The following is a 25,797-nucleotide window of genomic DNA, read 5'->3' on the forward strand; positions in this document are numbered from 1 at the left end:
CAGTGCTAGAAAGATTACAGTTAGAAGCTAATTGATTGGTACTTTATTGCGGGGTACACACTGGAATGACGGATCGACCATCCAACCGACCTGCTAATTTGGTAAGGTTATGCACAAACTATATTGTGCAGACACACTTATCAATCGGCCGCATGGTATGTCTAGCCAGAAGAACCAGTTGCGATGCCATTTTCACTGGTTCCTGTGGCCAGCATATGGATCGGTCGTTTGATTGGGTGTACACACAAGCAGAAGTGAGCGTTATATCTGCACACAATATTGCATCTGCCGTGCAGCACGGCTGATACAATATATTAGTGAAAGACGTCATTCACAGATACATTGTGTATACACACTGCCAGATGGTCGGGACGATATATAGTTCATCGGCAGTATGAAAGATATATTATCCATTGTCTACCCAGCATATCGCTCTCCAATATTTGACTATATTGCCCCATATGTTTGTCTTAATATCAACCAAAAACAGTGTAAACACAAGACTCTGATTTGTGTTCATAGTCATGCATGCACGCAATTCAAATTTCTGTTCACAGCTACATGACAAATACCAAAGACTTAAAATATGATTGGGCACATTTCTTCTTCAAATATGAACAATATGACACCAAGGGGATGGGGTGCAGAGTACAGAGGCGCAAAATTACTGTTGTAATCTGACATCTCATGAGTAAGTTTGAACATCAACTAGGCTGCTCATGGCAAGGCGACAATTATCGGAGATCAGACAGGACACGATAGTGGTTGCTTTACGGATGGACATTCCATTTCCAAAGTTGTGCAGACGTTCAACATTCCCCAATCTACGGTGTCACGTGTGTACCGGGAATACCTTGTGGAAAGTATTACCACCCCTTGGTGGACAGCGCAGGGGCCGACCACAGGTGCTTAATGATCGTAATCAGTGGCGCCTGGGCAGAATTGTCTGTGGTAACAGACAAGCGACACTGGCTCAAATAACATTCACATTCAATGCAGGAGGTACCAGGCGCATATCCAGCAGGTCAGTGCAGTGTTCTTTAGCTTCCATGGGATATGGGAGTAGAAGTCCCACCAGAGTGCCCCTGTTAACACTACGACACAGCGCCTCACCTAGGCTCATGGCGTCGCTAATTGGACCCCGGAGGACTGGCAACATGTTGCGTGGTCCGATGAGTCATGGTTCCAGTTGTTTTGGGCTGATGGTAGGGTTCGGGTGTGGTGCAGACCCAATGAGGCCATGGACCCCAGTTGTCAAGAAGGCACCGTGCAGACTGAAGGTGATTCCATAATGGTGTGGGATATATTCACATGGCATGGGTTGGGTCCGCTGGTCCGCCTGAACATGTCATTGACTTCTAATTGCTATGCTGCATTGCTTGATGACCATTTGCAGCCCTTCATGGACTTCATGTACTCCCCACAACGATGGAATATTCCAGCAGGATAATGCACAGAGTCATTGGTCCCAAATTGTCCAGAATTGGTTTGAGGAGCGTCTGGATAGTTCTGACGAATGGTATGGCCACCTCGTTTGCTAGTCATGAACCCAATCAAGAATTTATGGGATGTGGTGGAAAGGTCCATTCGCACCCAAGATCTTGCACATAACAATGTCAGGGAGCTGTGGAAAGCTATCCAGACGGCATTGGTCAACATCTCTCCAGAATTCCTCCGTCCACTTTTGGAAATCATCCCACATCGAGTTGCTGCACCGCTGGGCTAGAAGGGGTCCTACATGCTACTAGGCATCTATCCCATGACTTTTGGCACTTCAGTGTATAGTGTTTATATTACTGGTATCCGGTCATTGACAGTCAGAATGTTGACAGAACATTTTAGTGTTAGATTTAGGTTTAGGGTTATGCTTAGGTTTAGGCTAAAATATTTTAGAAATGCTATGTTGACATTCTGTCTGTCGTCATGTTAAATGTCAACATAACAAACATGTTGACATTTGTGAAAGTTGACATTATAACAATGTCAACATTCTGACTGTCGACATATATTACCACATCCACTGTATTTTCTGTTATTCTGCACAAAGCAGCATATATTGGTATATTTTGATATAGGTTAATGAACTCCATGCAACAACTTAGTGTTCCCGTTAGGCTGTTTTAGCGAGGGCGAGGCGCCGCGCCCTGCCGATTTCAAAGGGGCAAAATGCGCTTTGTCCTTTTATTGGCGTCCCGCTAAAACAGCCTACCTTGCGCCTCCCCGACTCGCAGGCCGCAGTATCCCGTGGGTTGGAAAAGTTGCGGCGACTGATCTCCACCTGGTAAATAAAATGCAGTGCGCTTGAGTGCAGAGACTAAGAGTGCCAAAGGAGCACGCAGAGACTCCCTGCCCGCACCTTTAGCGTCCTGCCCTGCCCACAGTCTAGCGGGAACACTACAACTTTTAACCAAAGGACCTCATACACAGGGCTACTAACCCTTGTTTAATACACAAGATCTACAAAACATATTGGGGGACACACTGGACTGTATATAATCACTATAACTATCTGGTTAAATTTTTGGGGTTGCAGTCATCATCTAAAAATGGTTTTTGAAAACATAAATATAAGTGTAAGTATTTTCTTGAGATCGCTCACCATTTGTCCCTTTATATAAACCCCATGAAATCTAGATATAAATATTCCAATAAACAACCAAAAGAAATCAATCTGTCTCAAAATATCATGCAGCAGGAAGAGATGACCATCATGTCCACTTAATATATGTCTACTGTTCATGTGTTTCCATTCAATTTTTCAGATATGAAATCCTGATTAATGGTTGGATAAATAAAGCTCATTTCTATATTTCTATAGAGTGGCAAAAAAAAGGCTGATTTCATGAGAGAGACAGTCTGACCTCGGCCTTCAGAAAGAGGACACATATCCTTACCATACAGTTACGTTTTATGTAGCTGTAGGCACATTGTGTAGCAAATCTAGGACTTATTTATGTCACTCACTTGTCAGGAAGAAGGAAATTACTGGGAAATCGATACCATTCTTTCCCCACACACACATTCACGGTCTTGCTCTCCGGCACAGTGTGAACAGTTGGATCTTTGGCAATTCGGTAGAACTCAGGATATAGATCTAAAGGTGCATGGTATCCTGAAAAACAGACAAAGCTTTAAGCATCAAGCAAATGTAAACGGGCCTAAGTACTGAGGAGGGGGCATGGCCAAATTAGCGAGGCGTCGGCCACACCCTCCCCCAAAAAAACTTGAGAAGCACTAAGCACAGAGGGGCGGCATGCCCCCACCTGTAACCTCCTGGCCGTGCCTGTATGGCAGCGCAGCCACAGTGGTACATCGGAAAGTGAGAGGAGACATCTGCAGCAGCAATCTCCTTTTCTCACTGCTCCATGTATCACTTCGCTGCTATCAGGGAGCGTCCAGTGGTGGTGGGCTGAGCAGTGGGGGCGGTTTCTGACCTAGTCCCCTGCCAGGCTCCACCAACCGGACCAAGCTCCCCCACCTCTCGTCGGCGCCAATGCCGAAGCAGGACTTACCAAATCCTCCTTCCTCATCCTTGCTTCAATAAACTCAGGTTCACCATCAGGTGAAAGATGGGAGTCGTCACTTTAAAGTTATCCCCCTTAGTGGTTATTGTCTGGCAATCTCAGACATTATCAACCTGAACTGCAGAAATACTAAGAGCTGGTGGATGGGAAGGGCACTCCGCGCACCCATTCCTTGCCGCACCTACATACTTGGTGGCACCATCCTTTGAAAGTGGGAATCCCCTCTTTCAAACAATGCGCTCTCCTACTAGTCAGATCATCAGACTATAACACCTAAAGCCACAGAAAGAGTTAAGAAGTCCAGAGATGTGGGTTTTAAGGACCAGATCTACCCAGTCCTGGCAACAATAAACACATGGAACCCTCATTTGATATGTAGGTTGTCTACTTTTCAAAACAATATGCAGATTTATTACATGTAGTCTGTCTTTTTGTGGTCATGGAAAGGTGAATGAATGCTGAAGCAGAAGTAAAGACTTTATTGGTGATGGTTAAAAAAACAACAAAAACACATACACTTATATCAATTAAAAAAAACACTTTTTTTTGCCATTTCAGATATATTGTCTTTGCTGTATGAAGATAAATAAGCAAACAAATGCTATATTCTGGAAGCTGAAAGTCCTTCACATACTGCATAATCTACCCTAGTATTTCCCTGGAATTGGTTATAGAAGTATACTTTAGCTCACCTCTAAACAAGGCTATGGAACGTGAAAAAGACAGGACGCCAAACAGCAGAACAGTACCAAGTGCAAGCCAGTTGGAAGAAACCGTGTAATGCTCTAAACGATATCTCTGGAATAAAAAGTGGTAACATTTCTATAGAGAAAAACAAGAAAAAAACACTAATGTTAGATCAAAAGAAACGAAAAGTATATTAATAGCAGCAAAAATTGCGTTTAAGACTGAAGTTTGGCAAGACACGGAATTACAAATGTAATCCTTTTTTGAGCCATATGGAGTGAGACACCAGGCACAATTCCTGTGCTTCTTCCACAATTTTGCTACTTTTTCTTTCATTTTTAGTTTGCATATAGGGGAGAATTCAATTAGCCGCAGGATATGCCCCACTGCTAATTGATAGCGCTGCAAGGGGAAATGCTATCAAATTAAATAGCCTTTTCCCAGTGCAGTAAACCAGGGGTTAACACGCGCTAAACCATTGATTCTGCGTAAAGTGTGAAATCGATGTGTTTTCCCCGCGCATTACAACCCAGAGGGTGCCTTTTCTCACTTTCTTTGAAAAGTTCTCTTGTGAACCTTAAGGTGCGGGGTAAACCCTGATAAATGAATCGGTCGGCGCGGATAATTAGCTGCAGGGTTTGGATTCCTCCATAGTATAATGAATATTTGTCATTAGTATATTTGTAACAAAGGAATGGGTATACAGTCACATAGCCCTAAACAGGACTATTTGGAGCGATTTGAAGATGCAACATGCTGGCTACATTGGTATTAACATCAGCACCTGGAGTAAATTTAGACCGTGGCTTGAATCTACTCACATCACTGATGAACAGGCCTAAAGTAGTAAGGACAGGCCAGGAGTTAGAAACAGAGTTAAAGAGGTGAGAAGGCAGTCAGGGGTGTTGTGTAGAAAGGTTTTGGGAGTAGAGAAGTGAGAGAAGTTTAGGGGGAAAATAAAAAGGGAGGTGGGAGAGGCGTTTGAGGGAACGTTTGTCCAGTGATTCAGAGAGTTCTAAGGAGGCGTAATAAGTCTGGGAGTACAGTGGGTGTTTAAAGGTTGTTGTGTGTATTATGATTGTTAGAGGAGGTGTTTGAGGAAAAACTGAGGGCCTGATTCAGATGCGCTCGCAAGCGGGTCGATGGCCTGCGCGTGCACGAGCCCCGGAGCGAGAAATTACTGGCTCCGGGGCTCGCAACAAAACGGAGCGTCTGTCGATGTTGAACGACAGCTTGCCCCGTTTTGTAGGCAGGGAGGGGGGGTGGCTGGCCAAACAGAGGCGTTCCCGAAGGAACGCCTGTCATTTGAGGGCGACCCTACTGACATCACTCGTGATGTCAGTAGTTGAGCTTCCTGCTCTATTAGAGCAGGAAGCTCACTGGGGCTTGTGGGAACGAGACCGTACCATCACCCACCTGGTCGCTCGCAAAAGCTGTGGGTGGTCACCCACAGCTTAGCGAGCGGCCAGGAGGCCGGCTTCAAAAAAAAAAAAAACGCCCTGATTCAGAGCGAGAGCTCTGAAAGAGCGTCCGGCTCTGATTCAGGGCCTGGGTCCACAATCAAAGCTGTGCCACAACATGGAAAGGGATAACTTTCACAATCTTATAAGTAATGTTACAGGAATAGGTTATAGTAGACTTACCTTTGTTAACTCTTTCTTCGATGTCCATAGGGTCCCTAGGGATACCATGGAGAAATGTGGTTGGAGTGATCCAGGCACCAAACAGTTAATCTTTCAGCTCCCAGGATGTCTCAGGTCCTTCTCCAAATATACCCTGCCCCTGGCCACAGGCATTCAGTTTTGTAACAAGCCCAAGGCAGGAGAAGGAAAGAGGAGAAGGAAGAACATGGTACACCAGAAACACTCTCACACAAAATGAGAGAATCCATGACCAAAAGAAAAATTACCCAATGCAGCCAGGTACGTCAGGGTGGGTACCCTGTGAACCCTATGGGCCTCGAAGAAAGAGAGCTAACAAAGGTAAGCTTACCGTAACTCTTATTTTCTTCTTCAGGGTCCATAGGGATACACAGGGATACCATGGGGATATCCTAAAGTAGTTCCCCTAAAAGTGGGGACGCTCCTGAGCATAAAGGAGAACCTGCCGCCCAAAGGAAGCATCCTGAGCGGCAAAAGTGTCAAAGGCAGAGAACCTAAAAAAATATGTGGACATAAGACCACGTGGCCACCAGAGGCACCACGATGAAACGTCCCACAGACCGGGTAGAATGTGCTGTTACCGTTTTTAGAAGAGAAAGAGGAAGCCTGCGTGTTAGCCTGAGAGATAGTCATACACAACCATCGAGCCAGAGTTTGTTTGTTAGCTGGCTAGCTTGGTTTGTGAAAACCATATAACACAAAAAGAGCGTCTAATTTTCTAAAAAAAGAGTTTGTACAATCCACATAGATACAGAGAGCACAAGCCACATCCAGGGAAACTTCACCTACAGAAAGGTTTGAAGACTGGAAAGCTGGAACCACAATCTCTTCATTCACATGAAAACAGGACACTACCTTAGAAAGGTAACCCGCCCGTGTACAGGGGACAGCTCTATCCTGGTGAAAAAACAAAAAGAGGGAGCAACAAGAAAGCGCTGCCAAAACAGAGAGATTGCATGCAGGAGAGATAGCGAGGAGAAAAAGTGTCTTCGCTATCAACCACTTCAAATATACTGAGACCGGAGGTTCAAATGGTAGCCCCTTGAGAACCGAAGACAAATCCCACGGTGCCACCGGTGGGGCAAAGGGTGGCTGAACTTAGAGAACAACCTGAAAAAAAATTCTAACATCCGGCAGAGAAGCAATCCTCCACTGGAACCAAACTGTACTCTCTGGGTGACCAGGTGGAGACAGAGGTCTAACCCAGCCTGGAGAAAAGCAAGTACCCGGGAAACCCTAAAAACTTTAGGGTCATACTTTCTGTGGGAACACCATTGACCAGAAGAATGCCAAACTCTGTAATAGATGCGGGTAGAGGAAGACTTTCGTGCCCTAAGCAACGTCTGAATCACAGAGCTGGAGAAACCTTTGGCTCTTAAGATGGGAGACTCAAGAGCCACACCATCAAAGACAGACGAGGGAAGTCCGGATGCAGGCAGATCCGGCCATAGAGGAAGAGGAAACGGAGTGTCTATGGATAGATTCCGTATGTCGGTGAACCAATGGTGCCTGGGCCAAGCAGGAGCTAATAGTATTACTGTTCTGCTTTCCTGCTTGAATTTCCTGAGGACCCTTGGGAGGAGGGAAATCGGAGGAAAGAGATAAGCCAGCTTGAAGTCCCTCCTCATTGCCAGTGCCTCCATGAAGGCGGCTGAGGGATCTCTGGTCCTGGACCCATACCTGGGGTCCTTGTGGTTGAGACGTGAGGCCATACGTCTTTTTGTAACATGTTCACCAGGAGTTAAAAAATGTCCGGGTGGAGAGCCCACTTTCCGGCATGTATGTCCCAACAGCTTAGGAAATCAGCTTCCCAGTTGAGGACTCCCAGGATTAATATTGCCGAGATGGCCGGAAGATGACGTTCTGCCCAGATCAAAATGTTTGTCACTTCATAGCTGCCTGACTTCGCGTGCCTCCCTGATGATTGAGATAGGCTACTGTGGTCGCATTGTTGGAATGGATCTGGACCGGCCTGCCTTGGAGTAGATCCTGTGCCAGGATGAGCGCTTTGAATACTGCACGAAGCTCCAGGATGTTTATGGGCAGGTGAGACTTTCCTGGTTTGTCCATCTTCCATGAAAGGTATGATGACCTGTCACCACTTCCCAACCACGAAGACTGGTGTCCGTAGTGAGGAGCACCCAATTTGGAATCCAGCATGGGCGACCCTTGTCCAGATGAGCTTTTTGTAGCCACCACGAACGAGAGAGATGAACCTCGGGAGATAATCAATTGTTGCAGAGGTCTTTAGTGGAACTGAGAATATTCCACCATATTGAATGTGGACACTATTTACCGCAGGACCTGCATCGCTGATCAAATAGATACCTTTCGCTTGAGAAGCAATTTGCGTACTCGCAATAATAAGGCCGGAAACACCCTTTGTGCCTGAGAATCCAGAAGTGCTCCCAGATGTACCATTCGCTGTATTGGATAAAGAGAGGATTTCTTCCAATTGATGATCCAGCCGTGTATCTGTAGGCAGGCAACGGTCAGATGGTATTGTAGAACAGCTGGAGACTATGCCAGTTTTAGAAGGTCATCAAGGTATGGCAGTATTCAGATTCCCTGACACCAGAGGAAGGCAGTCATAACCGCAATTATTTTGGTGAAGACCCGAGGGGCCTTTGATAGACCAAAGGGCAGTGCCTGAAATTGGTAATGTTGTTACAGGACAGCAAAGCATAGAAATTGCTGGTGGGATGACGTAATAGGCACATGCAGATACACATCCTGAATGTCCAGGGAAGCCATAAAATCCCCAGGTTCCATCGCCAAAATAATTGACCGAAGAGTCTCCATACAGAACTTGGGTACACGGATAAACTTGTTGAGGGTTTTCAGATTTAGAATAGGGCGATGAGACCCATTTGGTTTCAGAACCAAAACCAGATTGGAATAGTAACCCCTTCCTTGATGTACTACAGGAACCGGGATTATCACCCCTGCCCGCAGCAGGGAGTAAATGGCCTCCTGGATCGCCAAGGCCTAGACAGAATCTGATGGGGAGGATTCCTCTGGAAGGTGAGGGCATACCCCTGAGAGACCACTTCTCGGACACAGGCATCTGTTGTTGTTTGATGCCAGTAGTCCGCAAATTGAAGAAGTCTGCCTCCCACCTTGGGATCCCCTAGGAGGAGGAAAAAAAATCAAGAGGAAAAAAACAAAATTCCGCGCTATCACTAATGATCCCAAAGAAATGTAAATAAGTATGAATATAAATGAAGATGGAATGTATGTATAAACACAAAAAATATTTATTAACCACTATAAAAATCCCATATAACTATAAGTATAACATGAGTTGAAAAATAAAACAATAAGATCACCTTCAACAAATTGATACAACAGACTGTTAGACTGTATCAAATATAAATAATACTGTTGCTAATCACTGTGTGATTGCCTTGCTTACAATAATATGCATAATCTGCAGTCCAGAACTATATGGCTATCCTTCATGCGGGGCTAATTCACACTGCCGCTGGTAAAAGATGCACCTGATTTATTTGACAAGTGAAAGCAAGGATATCCTGATGATTCATAGGACTGAAGTTAAATTCACGTATTCAATCCAATAGTAACTGGAAGAAATGGAGTGTATGCGCTTGACTAATTAGCTGCTTAAAATTAAAATAGTAATAGTGCAAAAAGTGTTTAAGCGCTTGTGGTGATCTGAGCGGACAAACAAAACAAACATACAAATAACACATATATGTTTATGCTCTTTTGTTACTAATGAGAGTGGCAGCTTGCTGGTATCTTATCAGCGTTGCTGTGGGTGGGAGTCCGTATGCCCGTTCCTCTCCTAACTGTCCCTTACTATACCTCAGAATGTCCGGTGATAGCGGCGGTCTTCTCCCTTGCACGGGGTGCCTTCTCACTCCGGAACACGACTCTGCTTGCAGCGCTGTAAGTGCGGCCACGGCAGCCGGGTATCTGCAGGCTCTAGCGGTGAGGACTGTTCCACGTGACTCCAAACTCTCCTGCTCCAACGCGTTTCGGACCTCGCTGGGTCCTTTGTCAAGGATAGGGATTGGGCTGCTCATTGCCTCTATTTATACTGTTCTTTATTAAGTGCTAAGTTAAAACAGGAAGTCTGTACCTTGTGACTTCCTTCTTTTTTTGGTGGCAACCATGTGTTGTCAAATTTTTTTTTTTTTTTTTTAAATAAAATCCACTTTAAAATCCATATATTAGTCATTTGTATTTCTTGCCGGTTCGCCGCTCATTCTATAAATACTATGTGTGTGTAAAATTATTAAAAGGATATTGTCATGTATGAAGATCTATACTAGGAATTCTATGTCATTTTTAAAAATGTATAAAAAAGCTTTTAGTTCAATGTCTATATTCAACCCATATGGGTCCAAAGTTCTCAACATATAGATCCATTTTGTTTCAGTTTTTTTCAATAAAGTGATTATGTCCTCACCCCTCCAATTGGGGGTCACTTTTTGAATGCCCATAAATTTCAAGCCTTCTGGGTTTCTTCTATGATGTTGGTGGAAATGGGCTGATACACTGTGAGTCCAATAGTGTATCACACAAAAACTTCAGCCATCAGTAGCGGTATCTGTATATTGAATCATATGCAAATGCTTGCTCCCGGGGTTAATTTGATTTGCCTCAAGCTGTAATATATTACAGTATGTTAACAGATAGGACAATCAGAGTGGTTCTCCTAGGTTAAAAACTCAATCCGCTGTGAGGTATTGAACATAGGGCCTGATTGAGATTTAGGAATAGAGTGAGAGATCTTTCTCAACTGATCTTCTTGGTGAAACCATGTTGCACTGCAGGTGGGGCATATTTAAATTGTGCAGAGCGATTTAGATTTGGGAGGAGTGTGTCCAAACTGACATCTACATTGTAGAGTAATAATAAAGCTGTGCAGTATTTGTGGGCTACATGCAAAAGTAGCCAGTATTTACCCAACATGCATGCAAAAAAATATATGTATTTACACCCTTTGCATTGCAACATGGTTTTTTCAGGTTCACAGTTAAGTGATATGTCTCTCTCTCTATTCCCAAGTCTGAATCAAGCCCATAGTCTCTGGGCAAATAATAAGTACAAATTGCAACCACTCAGCCAGGTAGAAATATTAACCACATGCAGATCCTATACAGATCTAACCTCCTGCCGACCGGACCGCACTTTCAAATAGTGTGCTGCGAGTACTCACGGACTTTAAGTGTAGAGTGGGGGCCCCCTCATACTCTGGCTTCCGGAGTCCTGTATAATCTGCCGGGATAATAGGGAGATCGTGCCAGACACTGCCAGACACTGTGTGGACGTGAATGGAGCATCAATCGAATGCAGAAAAGCAACAGTGTAGCAGTGCTACAAGAGGAGTTGAAGGAGCGTCCTGGCTAACGCGTTTCATCACGTATCATGTGACTTTTTCAAAGGGGGAGCAGGCCTGCCCCATCAAGCAGAGGGTTTGACATCCAACTTAGGGGCTGGACGCCTGACTGGCCAGGACCTCTTAGTTTGCTTTTGGTAGTCCTGCAAGAACTAGTCTGGAGGAAGGCTGTCCTTTTGCTCTTCCCGGGGGGTGAAAGGACCGAAAAGAAGACTGCGTAGACTTTGACGCATCTGTTGATGGCAGACCTGCAGATTTTCTTATCCAATTCTGCCCACCAAACAACTTTTACATGAAAACAGCATCGGGGCCTCAGTTTCCTGTTTACCCTTATTCTTAGACATAATAAATAAGTGCAAGTGTGACTGCCTTCACAAACAACAATCAATGTGAAGTACAATTTTGAAAAAATATATATATATATATATATATATATATATATATATTTTATTTATTTTTTTCCCACCCACCTCTAGTAAAGGGTTGAGGAGAAATAGTAGTGATTGTTATACTTGACAGTACAGAAAATAAAGGCAGTAACCACACAACAGAGGTAGCAAAAGTCACATATAATGCATATACAATATACTTGCAATGGGCCCTGAATCAACTACTCAAAAGCACAAGGCTTGCTGGGATTCGGAGAACCGTATAACCAGGTCACTGGGGAGAGGTATACAGGGAGACTAGACCCAAAACCTCCTGAGACCAGCATCTTCAGTACAACAATGATAGTGGTTGCTGTGCGTCTTCTATACAGAGGAGGATAGGAAGAGCAACCCAGACGTGTGAAAACCTCAGCTGGATTGGCGTTTGGGCTGGGGGAAGGGTTGCCTGGGAGAGCCTACCTCCCCTATGCTGTATCAAACCCCCGGGTGCGCTGGCCTTATAACATGGCTGTCGCTGTCCCTGACGACAGACTGACTTGCCCCGATGGTCTAGTGGGGGAGCGGACGCAGCGGTCGCCCCACTACAGCAACCGCCGCCAGCTTTCCAACCGCCGGAGGTATGGACTGCCACGTGGTTCCCCAACTTACCTGCATCGCCAAGCTCTGCTGGTGCCCATCGAAATCAAGGGAACTGGTTCCCTTGTATTTATTGATGATGTGACTGCTGACAAAAGCAGCAGACTGAATTCTGAAGTGTTTCGGGCAATATTATATGCTCATATTCAGTCAAATGCTTCAGAACTCATTGGACGACGCTTCACAGTGCAGATGGACAATGACCCGAAGCATACTGCAGAAGCAACCAAAGGGTTTTTTAAGGCTAAAAAGTGGAATGTTATGCAATGACCAAGTCAATCCCCTGACCTGAATCCGATTGAGCATGCATTTCACTTGATGAAGACAAAACTGAAGGGAAAATGCCCCAAGAACAAGCAGGAACTGAAGACATTTGCAGTAGAGGCCTGGCATAGCATCACCAGGGAAGAAACCCAGAGTCTGGTGATGTCTATGCGTTCCAGACTTCAGGCTGTAATTTCCTGCAAAGGATTTGCAACAAAGTATTAAAAAGTGAAAGTTAGATTTAGGATTGTTTAGTTTGTTCCATTATTTTGGCCCCTTAAAAAGTGGGAGGCACATATAGAAACGGTTGTAATTCCTACACCGTTCACCTGATTTGGATGTAATTACCCTCAAATTAAATCTGAAAGTCTGCAGTAAAAGCACATCTTGTTTGTTTCATTTCAAAGCCATTGTGGTGGTGAATAGAGGCCAAAATATGAAAATTCTGTCAATGTCCCAATATTTATGCACCTCACTGTATATCTGAGGTCAGGTATGAGCTACCCTTAACAACACGTGTATTTAGGGCAGAATGAGAGAAAGGGTATTGTCATAGGATGTCAGATCGAAAAAAAGACGAGAGATAGCGCTAGCACAAGTCACATACAATGCAGGAAAGACGCTGCAAAGCGGCACTATACTCAACTACACAGACGCAGTGTCTTGGCAGGAAATAGCGCTACATACGCTGACCCTGGGGAGAGTACGCTGACCCTGGGGAGAGGTATGCAGGGGGACCAGACCACGCGCTGTCCTAGGAGAACTGCGACTGCACACTTAGAAAATGGTCGCCGGAGAACTCAGAGGGGGCATGTCCGGAGGAGGAGAGCAGCTCAGAGAAGCCAGACCGCAGTGGAAAGGAGTGCGGAGCTGAGGGGAGGAGCCGTTTAAACAGGGAAGCTGTTTCCCCTGGCCGGTTATTAACCCTGGGACACTGGTTTCCCGCAACCAATATGTCCCTGGTGGTCAAGTTGGAGCGCGATTTGTCAGAGCCTGCGTCCACACCCAGCACCTCTGGTCTGTCCCAAGAGCGGAGGTATCGACTGCCATTATACGCGGGTCACCACGAGCGGCGACCTGACTTACCTGTCCCCTGAAGTCTGGGTGCAGTCTGGGTCCTCTCCGGGAGCCCTGGCGAGCGCTGACCCCCGGAAAGCCTGCCGAGATCCCCAGATCAGTACTGGCGTCGTGGCACCAGAGGGGTGGTAGAGTGGCAGCGCAGACGTCCCATGGACAGTCTGCTGCTGTGCGCTATAGTCGCTTGTAGAGTAACTAAATAAAACAAAGAAAAAAGCTTTAGGGGTTGATGAACAGCCCCCCTACAAAATGGTGACCCGACATCGGCCAGGCACCAACGAAACTGAGGTGCCTTTGGCTCGGGCGCAGGGTATAGGGAGAGTGGACACAGTGCATCCTGGGAGCTAAAGATTTAACTGCATGGTGCCCGAATTGGTTCCCATCACCTACACCCCAAGGTCTCCCTGTGGAGCCTATGGACCCTGAAGAAGAAACATTTTTATTTACTAGCAAGACCGTGGCTGAGAAGTTTTAATGCACATTGGATTGTTTATTTGCTAGTTTAAAGTATTCCCTGCAAATAACATCTCTGAAATCATATCCACATAAAACAAAATGATAGGGGAACCCTTTTATCCTTTTTCATATCCAAATCAAGGCTAAAAATCAACATTCCGTCTACAACTAAAACTACAACGACCGATCTAATTTACTGCCAACATATGAAATCTCTTCTATTCCTTTGTCCCTAGTCTAAAAGTAGGAGCTACATTTGTTCCTCTCGCTTCCAGGCATCTTCAAACCTTTCTTGGCTCCCCCATGACGGCGTCAATGTTTTACCGAATGTTCCCGTGCTACTTCAAGTCTATTCTCTTCCCTGCTCCCTCTTTATAACCCTGCTTTTATTTCTAATTGCATCCATGCTGGCAACCTGAATTTGGTTCTCAATGCTTCTGCATATCCCAAACCCATCAAGTGGCCACTGCCAGCAACAATCTGGACCGGGGCCCTGCATGGTGGGGTAAGCAACACTTCAGCTTTTTATAAGGGGCAATTTCATTCCTAAATGCGGCTCTCCACCTGAAATTTAGAGTTCAAAAAACAATTAATGCCTAAGGAGTAAATTGTTTATTTCCTAGCAGGGAACGGGTTAGATTTTAAGTGATCACTGTCAGAAAGCTCTTTATAGTTTTGAAAAGCCTCACAACATAACAAATGATGGAGCACCTGAAACGGTGTGTTATTGTGAGACATTTTCCATTGTAAACTGGAAACATCTTATTGTTCTGATCACTGCATCCTCAGTTCGGCAAATGTACAGCAATTTCATTGCGTGGATAGAAAATAACAATGCAGACTATAAAACAGGGCTAGAATAGTCTTATGAGTCACTGTGAAAAAGTTAGGAAACATTTACAACCCAAGTGCATCGTATATTCTTGTCTATAACAATTTTTAACTCCAAACTTTCGGTTACATTACGGCAGAGGCCATATTTGATGCAATTCAGCAGGATGTGCCTCCGAACATAGGCTGCGCACATATCCGCCATATTCGGTACCCTCACCATCGCTATTTTTTCCGGCACACCGCAACCATTGCATTTAATTAAAACGCCACCTCTTACTCCTAGGAAAGTGTCCCTGGGTGTCTCGGTGGGATAAGGAGAGGTTATTGACAATTGGTTACATACATTTGCATAGATAGATATGAAGCCACCTAAACGGACACTTTTACATAAAGGTGATGCAGAATAAAAGTGAATCAATGGATAAGGAGAATATTCCTCTAATATCGCCAGTAATGTGTATAGATAATGAATAGTAAGTAATCATTATGGCCACTCTCTAACATGCCTACCTCATAGTCAGTGCTTCCTTCCACAAAAATATATATGATTATCTGCAAATTAGAAAGCCGAGTTGTAATGTTTTGGCCCTTGGTGGCTTTTGTTCAGGAGTCCTCTTCTAAAGCTTTTCAGTTCGATGAAGGAAATTTTTTTTAAATCTTTAGATTTAATTCAGTTAAAAATCTTATATATAAAATGCATTGGTCTTATTGTTTGCCTGTCCGGTTATGTATTCGGACACCCCTGCACCGACTGGGATGAAACCAATGCTAGGTGGTCCAGTTGGATCCTGGCCAGGTTTTAGGGGGGGTAGGGTCCCGGTCAGACCTCCCGTGGTGTACGCTGGGCAGAACTTTGACCCGGGGAGCCTGTTCTGGGCCTTCCACTTGGATGGATTTGGATTAAAACTTCACAGAGGGGCGGCAATTGGTCTGGGATGGGTAACGCTGGGTAATTCAGCTAGTCAATAAATAATACGAAATAGGCACTTAATGTAATCATCTCCTCATGTTCAGAATACAAGAAAAAGAAGAGTATTCGGGGGAGGTTACTTCCTCAGTAAGAGCAGGAAAATGTATATGCTGGGTGTACAGATGGGATGCAATCGGGAAGCCGGCTGACATTATACCGACAGCCGGCATCCCGACTGTCATATCCCGGCGAGGGTGAAATGACCGGCATCTAGATGTAGATGCCGCTCATTTTACCGACGCCGGGAGACCAGCGCCTGGCATCCCGATCGAAGTGTGATGCCGGGCGCCGCGAGCGGACAGCCGCGGGGGGGGAGGGTTAGGTTTAGGGCTCCCGGGGGGTCTAAGGGTTAGGCACCCCCCCGGGATGTTAGAGTTAGGCTAGGGGGAGGGAGGGTTAGGGTTAGGCACCCCCGGGGGGAGGTTAGGGTTAGGCATCCTCCGGAGGACTTAGGTTTAGGCAGCGGGGAAAGGGGGGATTAGGGTTAGGCACTTGGGGGGGAGGTTAGGGTTAGGCACCCCTAAGGATTTACAGCTGTCGGGCTGCCGCTGCCGGGATCTCTTCCTCTGTCGGCCAGACGCTGCCGCATACCGATTCCGTACAGATCACAGATCCACTTTTTGTCAAAAACAAAACACTCAGCTACTGTTCACAAGACATCTGACAGAGAGGAGCCCCAGCAAAATAATCTTAAAGATGTCCCTGAAAGCTGACAGGCCATTGCATTTGTGTTGACCACTCCCACCACTACCTCAAAGTGTGATTCCAGCAGCCATACCTTTATTGCTCCACTGAGAACAAAATTACTCCCAAATGTATAACAACCCCACACATCTACATTAGGCTAGGAGTCGTATAGAGACATTCATAACATTTGCTAAAGTACGCTTATCCTTCTCTGCAATTAATACGGTATTTGTACCTAAATAAAGCAACCTTTTCCAGATGCCGACACGGACATCTCTGAAGGCAATGAGCACTTCCATGCATACGACTGCCCTCTATTACAACCTGGGCTGATAAAATATGTCCAGTGAGCTAAATCATTTATTTTACACAGCATTTGATGCAATTTTTGTTCTGTTTCTATAAACGTTCGCATCATCACAGTCCCATTTTGTTCTGGTGAAATAAGTTATGAGCCTTAAGCTGGGTACACAGCTGAAAGATGCACTGATCATTCTACAGTCCTTCCAATGGTGCGATTGTGTGTCCCGGCGTACACACTGTGCTACCATCGTGATAGACGCCTGTGTGTACTCCACATCGAATCGTCCCATCTGATGTGCAGCACATCAAATGGGATGATGCGAAGAACGATGTGTACAAATGACAGATTGGGAGTAGACACTACTGATGGTCGTGCAGAGTGGTCGCAGGTACCAGCATTGCATGAGATAGCGTGTAGTGTGTACTCAGCTTTAGAAAACATAACACATGAGAGGTAGACGGGGCAGAACTATTGGCGGTGCTGCCTGTGCTTTGCACCATGTCCCGCTGTAATGAAGGGGCCAGCGGTCGCCATCCTTATTAGAGCAGACTGACTCATTATAGCATGCTTCTGCCGGCTCGTGCTGTAACCAAGAAGGAGGAGGTGGTCCAGATGAAGAGGAGGGGTGCCCCTTGCCTCCCCTCCTCTCTGAGACCCAGGAGACAAGTGGCCATGTACAGTCCTCGCTGGCTGCTAATAGACTCCTCCTGTAGAGGAGTCACAGAGCGCCTGCTGTGCGCCACTCAATAGATGATATGGGTAGCACCTCCCCCTCCTCTTGTGATGGGAAGATACAGCTGTGACTGTCTCATTCTAGCACAGGGGAACTTCGAACCCCCCCCCCCCCCTGATGGGAAGGAGAGGAAAACCAGCCACCGACCACCACTGTGAGGACAGGAATGGGATCCTGCGTCTGCTGCACTAATGCAAGCCGGCTTGTCAGCGCTGTGGTGAACAAATCTGGTTAATAGACAATATAGTGGCGCAGTTTGGTAGGTGGTCAGGAAGGCAGTGACTGTGGCTGAACAATTCAATAGTGGTGACAAGGGGGCACTAATTCAATAAACATGCATAAATGGGGTGGTCAGTGACTGTAAATGAAATTGGCTGGTGCAGGACAGATATGGGGGGGGGTGAGCTGTAGAGACGCAGGTGGGTGGCACTGGAGAGACAGCAGCAGCATTTAAATGACAGTAAGTGAGAGAGTGAGTTCCATTTTTAAACTAAAAAAATGTGACACTTCAATGTCGGAGCCTGACATCTTGAATTGATGTAGTAACTTCTTGTGAAATGTCAGACTGTCTGTGACTTCACACATATTATTTGTTTTTTTCCTGTTGGCTTAGGGTGTGCTTTGAGAGGCATACAAATAGAGTTTGGGTCAGAATTTGTTTTTCCATAACAGGAGTAACAATTGATTGTCTGAACACTGACGTAAAGATATCACGGGAGTTGGGCGAGAGAGAGATTACAAATGAGCGGATAGACTCTAGTTCAGAGTTCAGTTAGAGCATCTTTAACTACATAGATACCTTAACTCAGATCCCACGGGACGGTTTACAAATAAAAACACTGTGGAAATGTATATATTGTCTTAGCAATAGGTTCTCATTCCTACCAGTATCATTTTGTCCAACAGTCACTATCCTCAACTTCAACCAAAATGAGTCATTAACCAGGATTAATATATAGCAGATCCCTAATGCAGCAAGACAATTCATCCTTCTCAACGGTATGATCCAATTTGGACCATATTCATAATGGGAGATAAAACCAATGTGATGCTATCCAATAATGAGCATGCACACAAACTTGTAATGTTACGTGGATGATTCATTAAAAATCATCCATTCATACTGTTAGGATCCGCGGCAGCGGATCTTGGTTGCAGGTCTCAGCCGTAGTTGTGACTGGGACACTGCATCATGTCCTAATCCATGTTCCAGCTGTTGCAGGCAGCCGGAATCCTGTCTTGTCTGTGTGCAGCTCATTGCTGCACTCCTGCCTGTCTGTATATGTGCAAAACTCAGCTGCACACTAGCCTGTCATTAGAGGGCTCTTTGCAGTCATTGCTCGCTCTGATTGGTTCCTGCTCCTGATAGGTCCCATCCCTTCACTCCAGGCCGGTGATATTGTCTGACTTCCAGAGTATGTTTGTCCTGTGCTCAGAAGCCTGAGTCCTAGCCGGTCTTACCTTGTTCTGCAATTCATGCTTGATGAGTTATTCCTCCTGTGTCCTGTACCTGTCTGCCGGATTAGTAGTTTCCTGTGAGTCATCTGCTGTGGTTCCATTTGCTCACGTCCTTGCTGTTTGGGTTTCCTGGAGCAGCGACTCCTACAGTTGCGGCCTCCCTCTCCGCTGCCTACAGCATTTCTATACCATAGACCTGTCGGTCTGTTTCCAGCTGATTACAGCCTGCAGTGTTCTCAACCTCGCAGCCTCCAGCCTATGTTCCTGCTTTGCCTGTGTGCACCTGTCTGCCATCTAGTTCCTGCACCTTGGCCTGGTAGGCCGCATCGCAGCCTATCTACATCTCGGCTCTCAAGCCGCAACTTGACTGTCATAGCCTGCAAAGCCACATCACAGCCAGTCTATGTCTTGGCTCTCAAGTCACAATTCAGCTGTCAAAACCGCACCTCATCTTGCAAAGCCACACACAGCCTATCTACATCTCGGCTCTCTAGCCGCAACTCGGCTGTCATGACCGCACCTCTGCCTGCAAGGTCGCATCATAGCCTGCCTACATCTCGGCTCTCACACCACAACTCGGCTGTCAAAGTCGCACCTCTGCCCTCAAGGTCACTCCGTGTTGTTCCTGTCGCACCTCGTCCCGCAAGGCCGCACCTTGAACTTAGTCTGCTACTGCAACCAGTAGCTCTTCCACAGTATTGTGCATGGTTTGTCTAGTCCTTGCTTGTATGTCTAGTTCATGTCTGTCATTGGCCTGTCAAGTCCTTGTCTGTTATCTTGCTTGTCTGGTCCATGTTTGTTAATTGCCAGTCCAGACCTTGTCGGTTATCTTGCCTGTCTAGTCCTTGTCTGAAATCCTGCAATATCACAGTCCTGCTGCGTAGGCTGTATTGTTTGTCTAGTTGCTCCTTGCCGGACAACCCAGCTGCACCATAGTCCCTAGACGTTCCTGAGACCTAATCATCTGTCGCTGCTAGTTTACCCTATCCATCACACCTGTTCTAGTACCATACACCTTGCGCCTCACTCCAGCTAGTACCAGTAGTGGAAGGACTGCCTCTCCTCAGCATTGTTTCTTGTCTGCAGTCCTGCGATGTCTCATCGATTGTGTAAGCCTCTACTGCTCAAGGTTTAAATCCAGGCGGCCACCTAAGTACCGGTGTGAATATAAATCACTAAGGGTACAACGGGTGGCTGTTATTGGTGGAAGATCCTCCCATTGGCTCTAGAGGTCTTACACAACCGTGCAAGAACCGTAACACATACACAAATACAGTTCTCAGCACTTGGTAAATACTTGATTTTGACATCTACAGGATTATCTTTGAAATTAATTACATTGATTATGCATTTCAGCGGACTACTAGTCATTCCACAATTCCCTTGTCCACCGCACAGGTGTTTACGCGAGTTGAGGTTAAACTTTAAAGTCACGAGACTGTCCAATTCTCAAAAACTCATAGGCCAATCATTTGGGATGTAGTTGAAATGCCGGTCGACGGTGCTTAGAATGCAAGCGCTGGAATTCTGACACCAGTCCTGACCATGACATTCAACGGTAAGTAGTAGGGTTAGGCACTATGGGAGATGGGTTAGGCACTAGGGGAGAGGGTTAGGTTTAAGCACTGGGGGGGAGGTAAGGTATAGGGTGTGGGGACGGAGGGTTAGAATACTTACCGGTATCCTAACCCTGTCGGGATGCTGATATCGTGATTCTGACCACTGGGATTCTGAGCGCCGACATCCCCTACCCAACCCAATCATTTAATGTGTAGATAATCTTGTATTGCTCACCTGAGCTACTAAGTAAGTTGCATTTAATATTAAAACACCTGGTGAATGTGGTTAATCATCGTTTTACTAAATCTTTTTAAATTGAAAAACTGATGTAGCACATACAGTAAACAGTGTAAACATGCAACGCAACATATTGCATATACAGCTATATGTACTGAAGGATAAAGGTGCATTACCTGTAGTGCAGAGACTGCCACTGCCCCAGACAGACAGATCAGTGGGTAGATAGGAAAAATAAATCTTTCTTCCTTATGGGGCCGCGTGAAGAAGATCAGAATCCAGATATACATGGGAGCCAATGTGAGCCAATATGGTCTTCCGAGGTTTTGGACTGCTGGAACAATAAACTGATGATGTTAGTCACTCAAATTGTGGTACGTTTATGGAACATTCACAGTAAGGGGGCTCATTAATGGGGAGTTATATCAAACCTTCTAAATAGTGGAGGAGTTTCCCATAGCAACCAATCAGCTTCTAGCTAGCATCGATCAAGTACATTCTATAAAATTATAGGTAGAAGCTGATTGGTTGCTCACCCACTCTTTAGAAAGCCTAAATCATTTCCCCCTATGTGCTGAGGACAAATGAACAAAGACTAACCACGCTTTGCAGGCTTCTCAGTTATGCATTTTTAAACACATTTTCCCTGAACTTCATTTGTAGTCTAATAAAAAGGGTATTTTAGTTTGGCGTACAAGAAACAGGTCCTCTAGTGTTCTAAAACAGCGCCATTGACTCCCATTTGATCTATTGTAGTGTGTTTTTCATGCATTTACAATAATGTGAACCCCCCCCCCCCAAAAAAAAAAGTGGGCAACTGATCCCTAAAATTCTTGAGACGTTGGAAGACAGGCGTCTGGAAGGATTATTAATTAAATTCTGCTATAACTGCATGAGCTACCACACCTGACCATACATTTTGTGAATGAGACTATTAACTAGTTCATATAAAACAATTGTTTTAACATATTTTGATTACTCTAATGCTGCCCATCCACTAGGCGATTAAACCTAGCGATTGAGCGATAACGACTGTCGTTATCGCTCAGTCGCTTGGTAATTGCCCGCAAATCGGGCAGTAAAATATTAAAAACGACCAGCGATGCGAGCACCCGCTGGTCGTTTTTAACATCAATCATCGCCCGAACATGACGGTCAACCTGTCGACCGCCGTCAGGTTGCTATGTTCGGGGATGATTGATCTGCATACACTGAACGTCTGAACGTTCAGTGTATGCACTTCACTTCGCGGGAGACGAAGGCGTCATAATCGTGTCATCGTCCCCGCATCTAGTAGTGGATGGGCAGCTTAATAGTCCTCTGTGTGTCAATTTCCCAATCGCAATCCCAAAACTTGTGGTACTAGAGACATAGAAAACAGATAAATGGATTTGTCTTAACTAGTCCGGGATGCCAACAAATGCTGGTGTTTTAGATGTTGACTTTTTATGTATTTTAGCAAAGCTATGGAGAGGCCTTGTGTTTCTTCAATACTTCCTAAATCCTTACTGTTAATTTTCTGCAGCAGGTGCTCCATCAGCCACGTCAGGGGCAAAGCAAAGAGGGCCATTATGAAGACTATGTTGAAGTTGAGGAACCCATTAATGAAATAGAAAGGCCAAGGTTCTGTGCCTGCAAATAAAACAAATCATATCATATTAACATTCCCTCTATATTTAATATTGTAATCCACTACCACAGGCATCTTAAAGAAGAGTGATTTAATAAACTGTAATATTAGGATACGATATTGCCAAAATAACGGTGAAGTTGTAGAGATACACACGCATTTTACTATTTCAACATTTTGATACCATGTTACTACAGTAAACATCAGAGAAGGAAGCTGTGATTCCTCCCATAGTGCAGCAATTTCCAACCACGGGGACACACCACGCATATCGCAATACCAGACAGGATGTGTCCCGAACATTTTATTCGCTACAGGGGAAAATTCATAAACCAATTCAAAGATGTTAACTGTAGATGTCTGCTATACTTAAATTAAAATTGATACAAAATAGCTTTTAATTTTTAAATATACTAATTTATTCATAATTTGGACACAGATTATCACCAAAAATATAACTATGGAAAGGTCAGCAGCCTCGGCCGCATTGTTTGCTGGGTAAAATAATGTTATTAATGACTCTAATTTACTAAGAAATGAAGGTACTAAAATGACTTAATGGCAGTGTTACATCATATCTACGCAATGGACAGCTCTTTCATTTTACTGCAAACCACACAATACTGTAGCTTACACAATATACGGCTCACTGTAACAAATGATTAAACACTTGATGTGCAATGGAACATGTCAAGAGTACTCATTTGAGCTAGAAAGCAAGCAGTAAATCTAAGAGTACGAGTACATCTATATTACATGTCATTTAAAAGCCTGCAGGTTTTCATTAACTTCAAATCCTCCTGTTTTGCGCCCAAGGGCTCTCAACTATCACTTCAATACTTCAGAGACAATAAGCGATGGTAGAAATTGAACCTGATCATTCTTTATTCCGCACAGACTGAAAATTTTAATTTCAGTTTAGTCTATATAGCTACTGTTGCAGCAGAAATAGCTAGGCAGAGGACACTCAGAGAGACAGGTTATAACATAAGCTCTTCACCATGGAAGTTCAGCCTTCAAAACACTTGAGCTCTTTATGAACTTCACTCATCAAGTAGGAACACAATGTAAAAACAACGAATGAATAACAGCTAAAAATACAATATAGCTAAGGTCTACAATCAATTCTCTTAGATATATATATATAAATACACATGGTTATACAAATATGACAATCCAATGTACCACCACCAGCAAAACTAAGGGAGTACCTGGACTACCACAACTGAGGAGATGCCAACACTTGTACCTACAACTGACCATCTGCAATAAGTCCTTCACATGCTCCCTTACTGGATACATATGCTTCGAAGAGATACAGCCATGCTTTCAGACACATTTACCTACATTTAAATAAAAGTGGTTACCTTTGCAGTCAAGAGTCACAAACCTTTACCCTCATGGATTTCAAGGTGAGATAACTCTTTGGCTAGTGTTCAATTACATGTTCTGCCAAAAAAAAACATCATCAGGATGCACATGGTACACAATCCAGTGGCGTAACTATAAATTTTGTTCCCCCATGCCAAAAAAGTTTCAGGCGCCCCCCCCCCCCACCCAAAGATCAAACACGCCCAAAGACGACGTTTAAGGTGTGTGGTTACATGATACAGCAACGTGCCTTACACATTATGACACACTAAGTAATGCCACTTATAACACAGTGTCCACACCAGAATGCCCCTTACAACACATTATGCCACACCGGAATGCCCCTTACAACACATTATGCCACACAGCAATGCCCCTTACACATGCCACACAATAATGCCACGTATAACACATAATGACAAACAGTAAAGCTCTTATAACAAATTTATGCCATGCTGTAATGCCCCTATTTCACATTATGCCACACTGTAATGCCACATACAACACATTATGTCACACAGTAATGCCCCTTACACATTATGCCACACAGTAATGCCCCTAATAGCACATTGTGCACACAGTAATGCCAAATACACATTATGCCAAACAGTAATGCCCATTACATCCCACCCTGACAAATCTACTTCACCAACCCTCCTCTCTGTTCCTGCCAGTCTGTCACCTCAGCTCAAGACAGGTTGCACAGTTTTTATGTCCGTGTAGAACCAGATTATTGGGAACAGTATAACCTGTAAACTGTGTGTATCAAGTTAGTGCCCCTTATACAGTGCCCCCTGTAGTTGTGCCCCAAAATGCAATGCCCCTATACTAGTGCCCCTTATGTAATGCCCCCTGTAATAGTGCCCCTTATGCAATGTCCCCTGTAGTAGTGCCCATTATCCAGGGCCCCCTGTAGTTGTGCCCATTAAAGTAGTGCCCCCTGTAGTTGTGCCCCATATGCAATGCCCCCTATACTAGTGCCCCTTATGCAATGCCCCCTGTAATTGTGCCCATTAAAGTAGTGCCCCCTGTAGTTGTGCCCATTTGCAGTGCCCCTTGTAGTTGTGCACCTTCAAGTAGTGTCCCCTGTAGTTGTGCCCCCTGTAGTTGTGCCCATTTTAGTAGTGCCCCCTGTAGTTGCACCCAGTAGTGAGCCCCCTGTAGTTGCCTCCTGTGGTTGCCCCCAGTAGTGAGCCCCCTGTAGTTGCCCCCAGTAGTGAGCCCCCTGTAGTTGCACCTAGTTGATCCCAATAGTGAGCCCCCAGTAGTGAGCCCCCTGTAGTTGCCCCCAGTAGTGAGCCCCCTGTAGTTGCCCCCAGTAGTGAGCCCCCTGTAGTTGCACCTAGTTGCCCCCAGTAGTGAGCCCCCTGTAGTTGCCCCCAGTAGTGAGCTCCTTGTAGTTGACCCCAGTAGTTAGCCCCCTGTAGTTGCTCCCCCGCCCCCCTGCACCCTCCGTAGTTACGGGAGTTCCGCCACTGAGTGGCGTTACTACCCCCGTCTCCCCCAAGCTACCCAGCGCCTCCAAGCCACCGCGGGGGCTGCGGGGGCAGTAGTTACGCCACTGACACAATCTCCGGGCATGCCCGACCACATTCTCACTCTTTACCAAGTTTAATGATGCCTGCTGGATGATGGTACCTCAAAACAAGGTGACTAGGTGAGACTGAGCCTCAGGTACACAGTGTTAGGTTAATGGGACATTGATCCTATTTCTGCCCAACGGCTGCAAACTCCTGTAGCATCAATTTACAAACATTTTCGGCATTTCTACTAACTTGACTGTGCTATAAAGTAACCACTGCGAAGATCATTCATTTACTGTTACTATGCCCATTATAGGAGATTAGTCCGTCCTGTTGAATTTTGAGAAACAAAAATACTTTCATGATTCCGTGCTTCACTGGAACAAAGGGATTTGTGTCTCCAAGTCTATGGTATTATCAATTAGAAA

General features: G+C 45.1%; 1 protein-coding gene across 2 annotated transcripts in view; it reads right to left on the reverse strand.

The window, feature by feature from the left end:
- ALG9 (ALG9 alpha-1,2-mannosyltransferase) overlaps positions 1-25,797 on the reverse strand; it is a 178,817-nt gene that overhangs the window by 72,800 nt on the left and 80,220 nt on the right. Inside the window, exons 9-12 of one of the 2 annotated variants that reach the window (XM_088481366.1) lie at positions 22,355-22,477; positions 21,022-21,176; positions 4,217-4,346; positions 2,965-3,112 (exon numbers count right to left, since the gene is read on the reverse strand). In XM_088481366.1, coding sequence (XP_088337492.1) covers positions 2,965-3,112; positions 4,217-4,346; positions 21,022-21,176; positions 22,355-22,477 — 556 coding nt within the window. Of the gene's footprint in view, positions 1-2,964; positions 3,113-4,216; positions 4,347-21,021; positions 21,180-22,354; positions 22,478-25,797 lie in introns of both variants that reach the window. The other variant, XM_088481365.1, reaches the window with a different exon arrangement.

The sequence above is a fragment of the Taudactylus pleione genome, unplaced genomic scaffold (genome assembly GCF_031769625.1).
Source record: "Taudactylus pleione unplaced genomic scaffold, aTauple2 ptg000270l, whole genome shotgun sequence".
In the NCBI taxonomy this organism is placed as follows: Eukaryota; Metazoa; Chordata; class Amphibia; order Anura; family Myobatrachidae; genus Taudactylus; species Taudactylus pleione.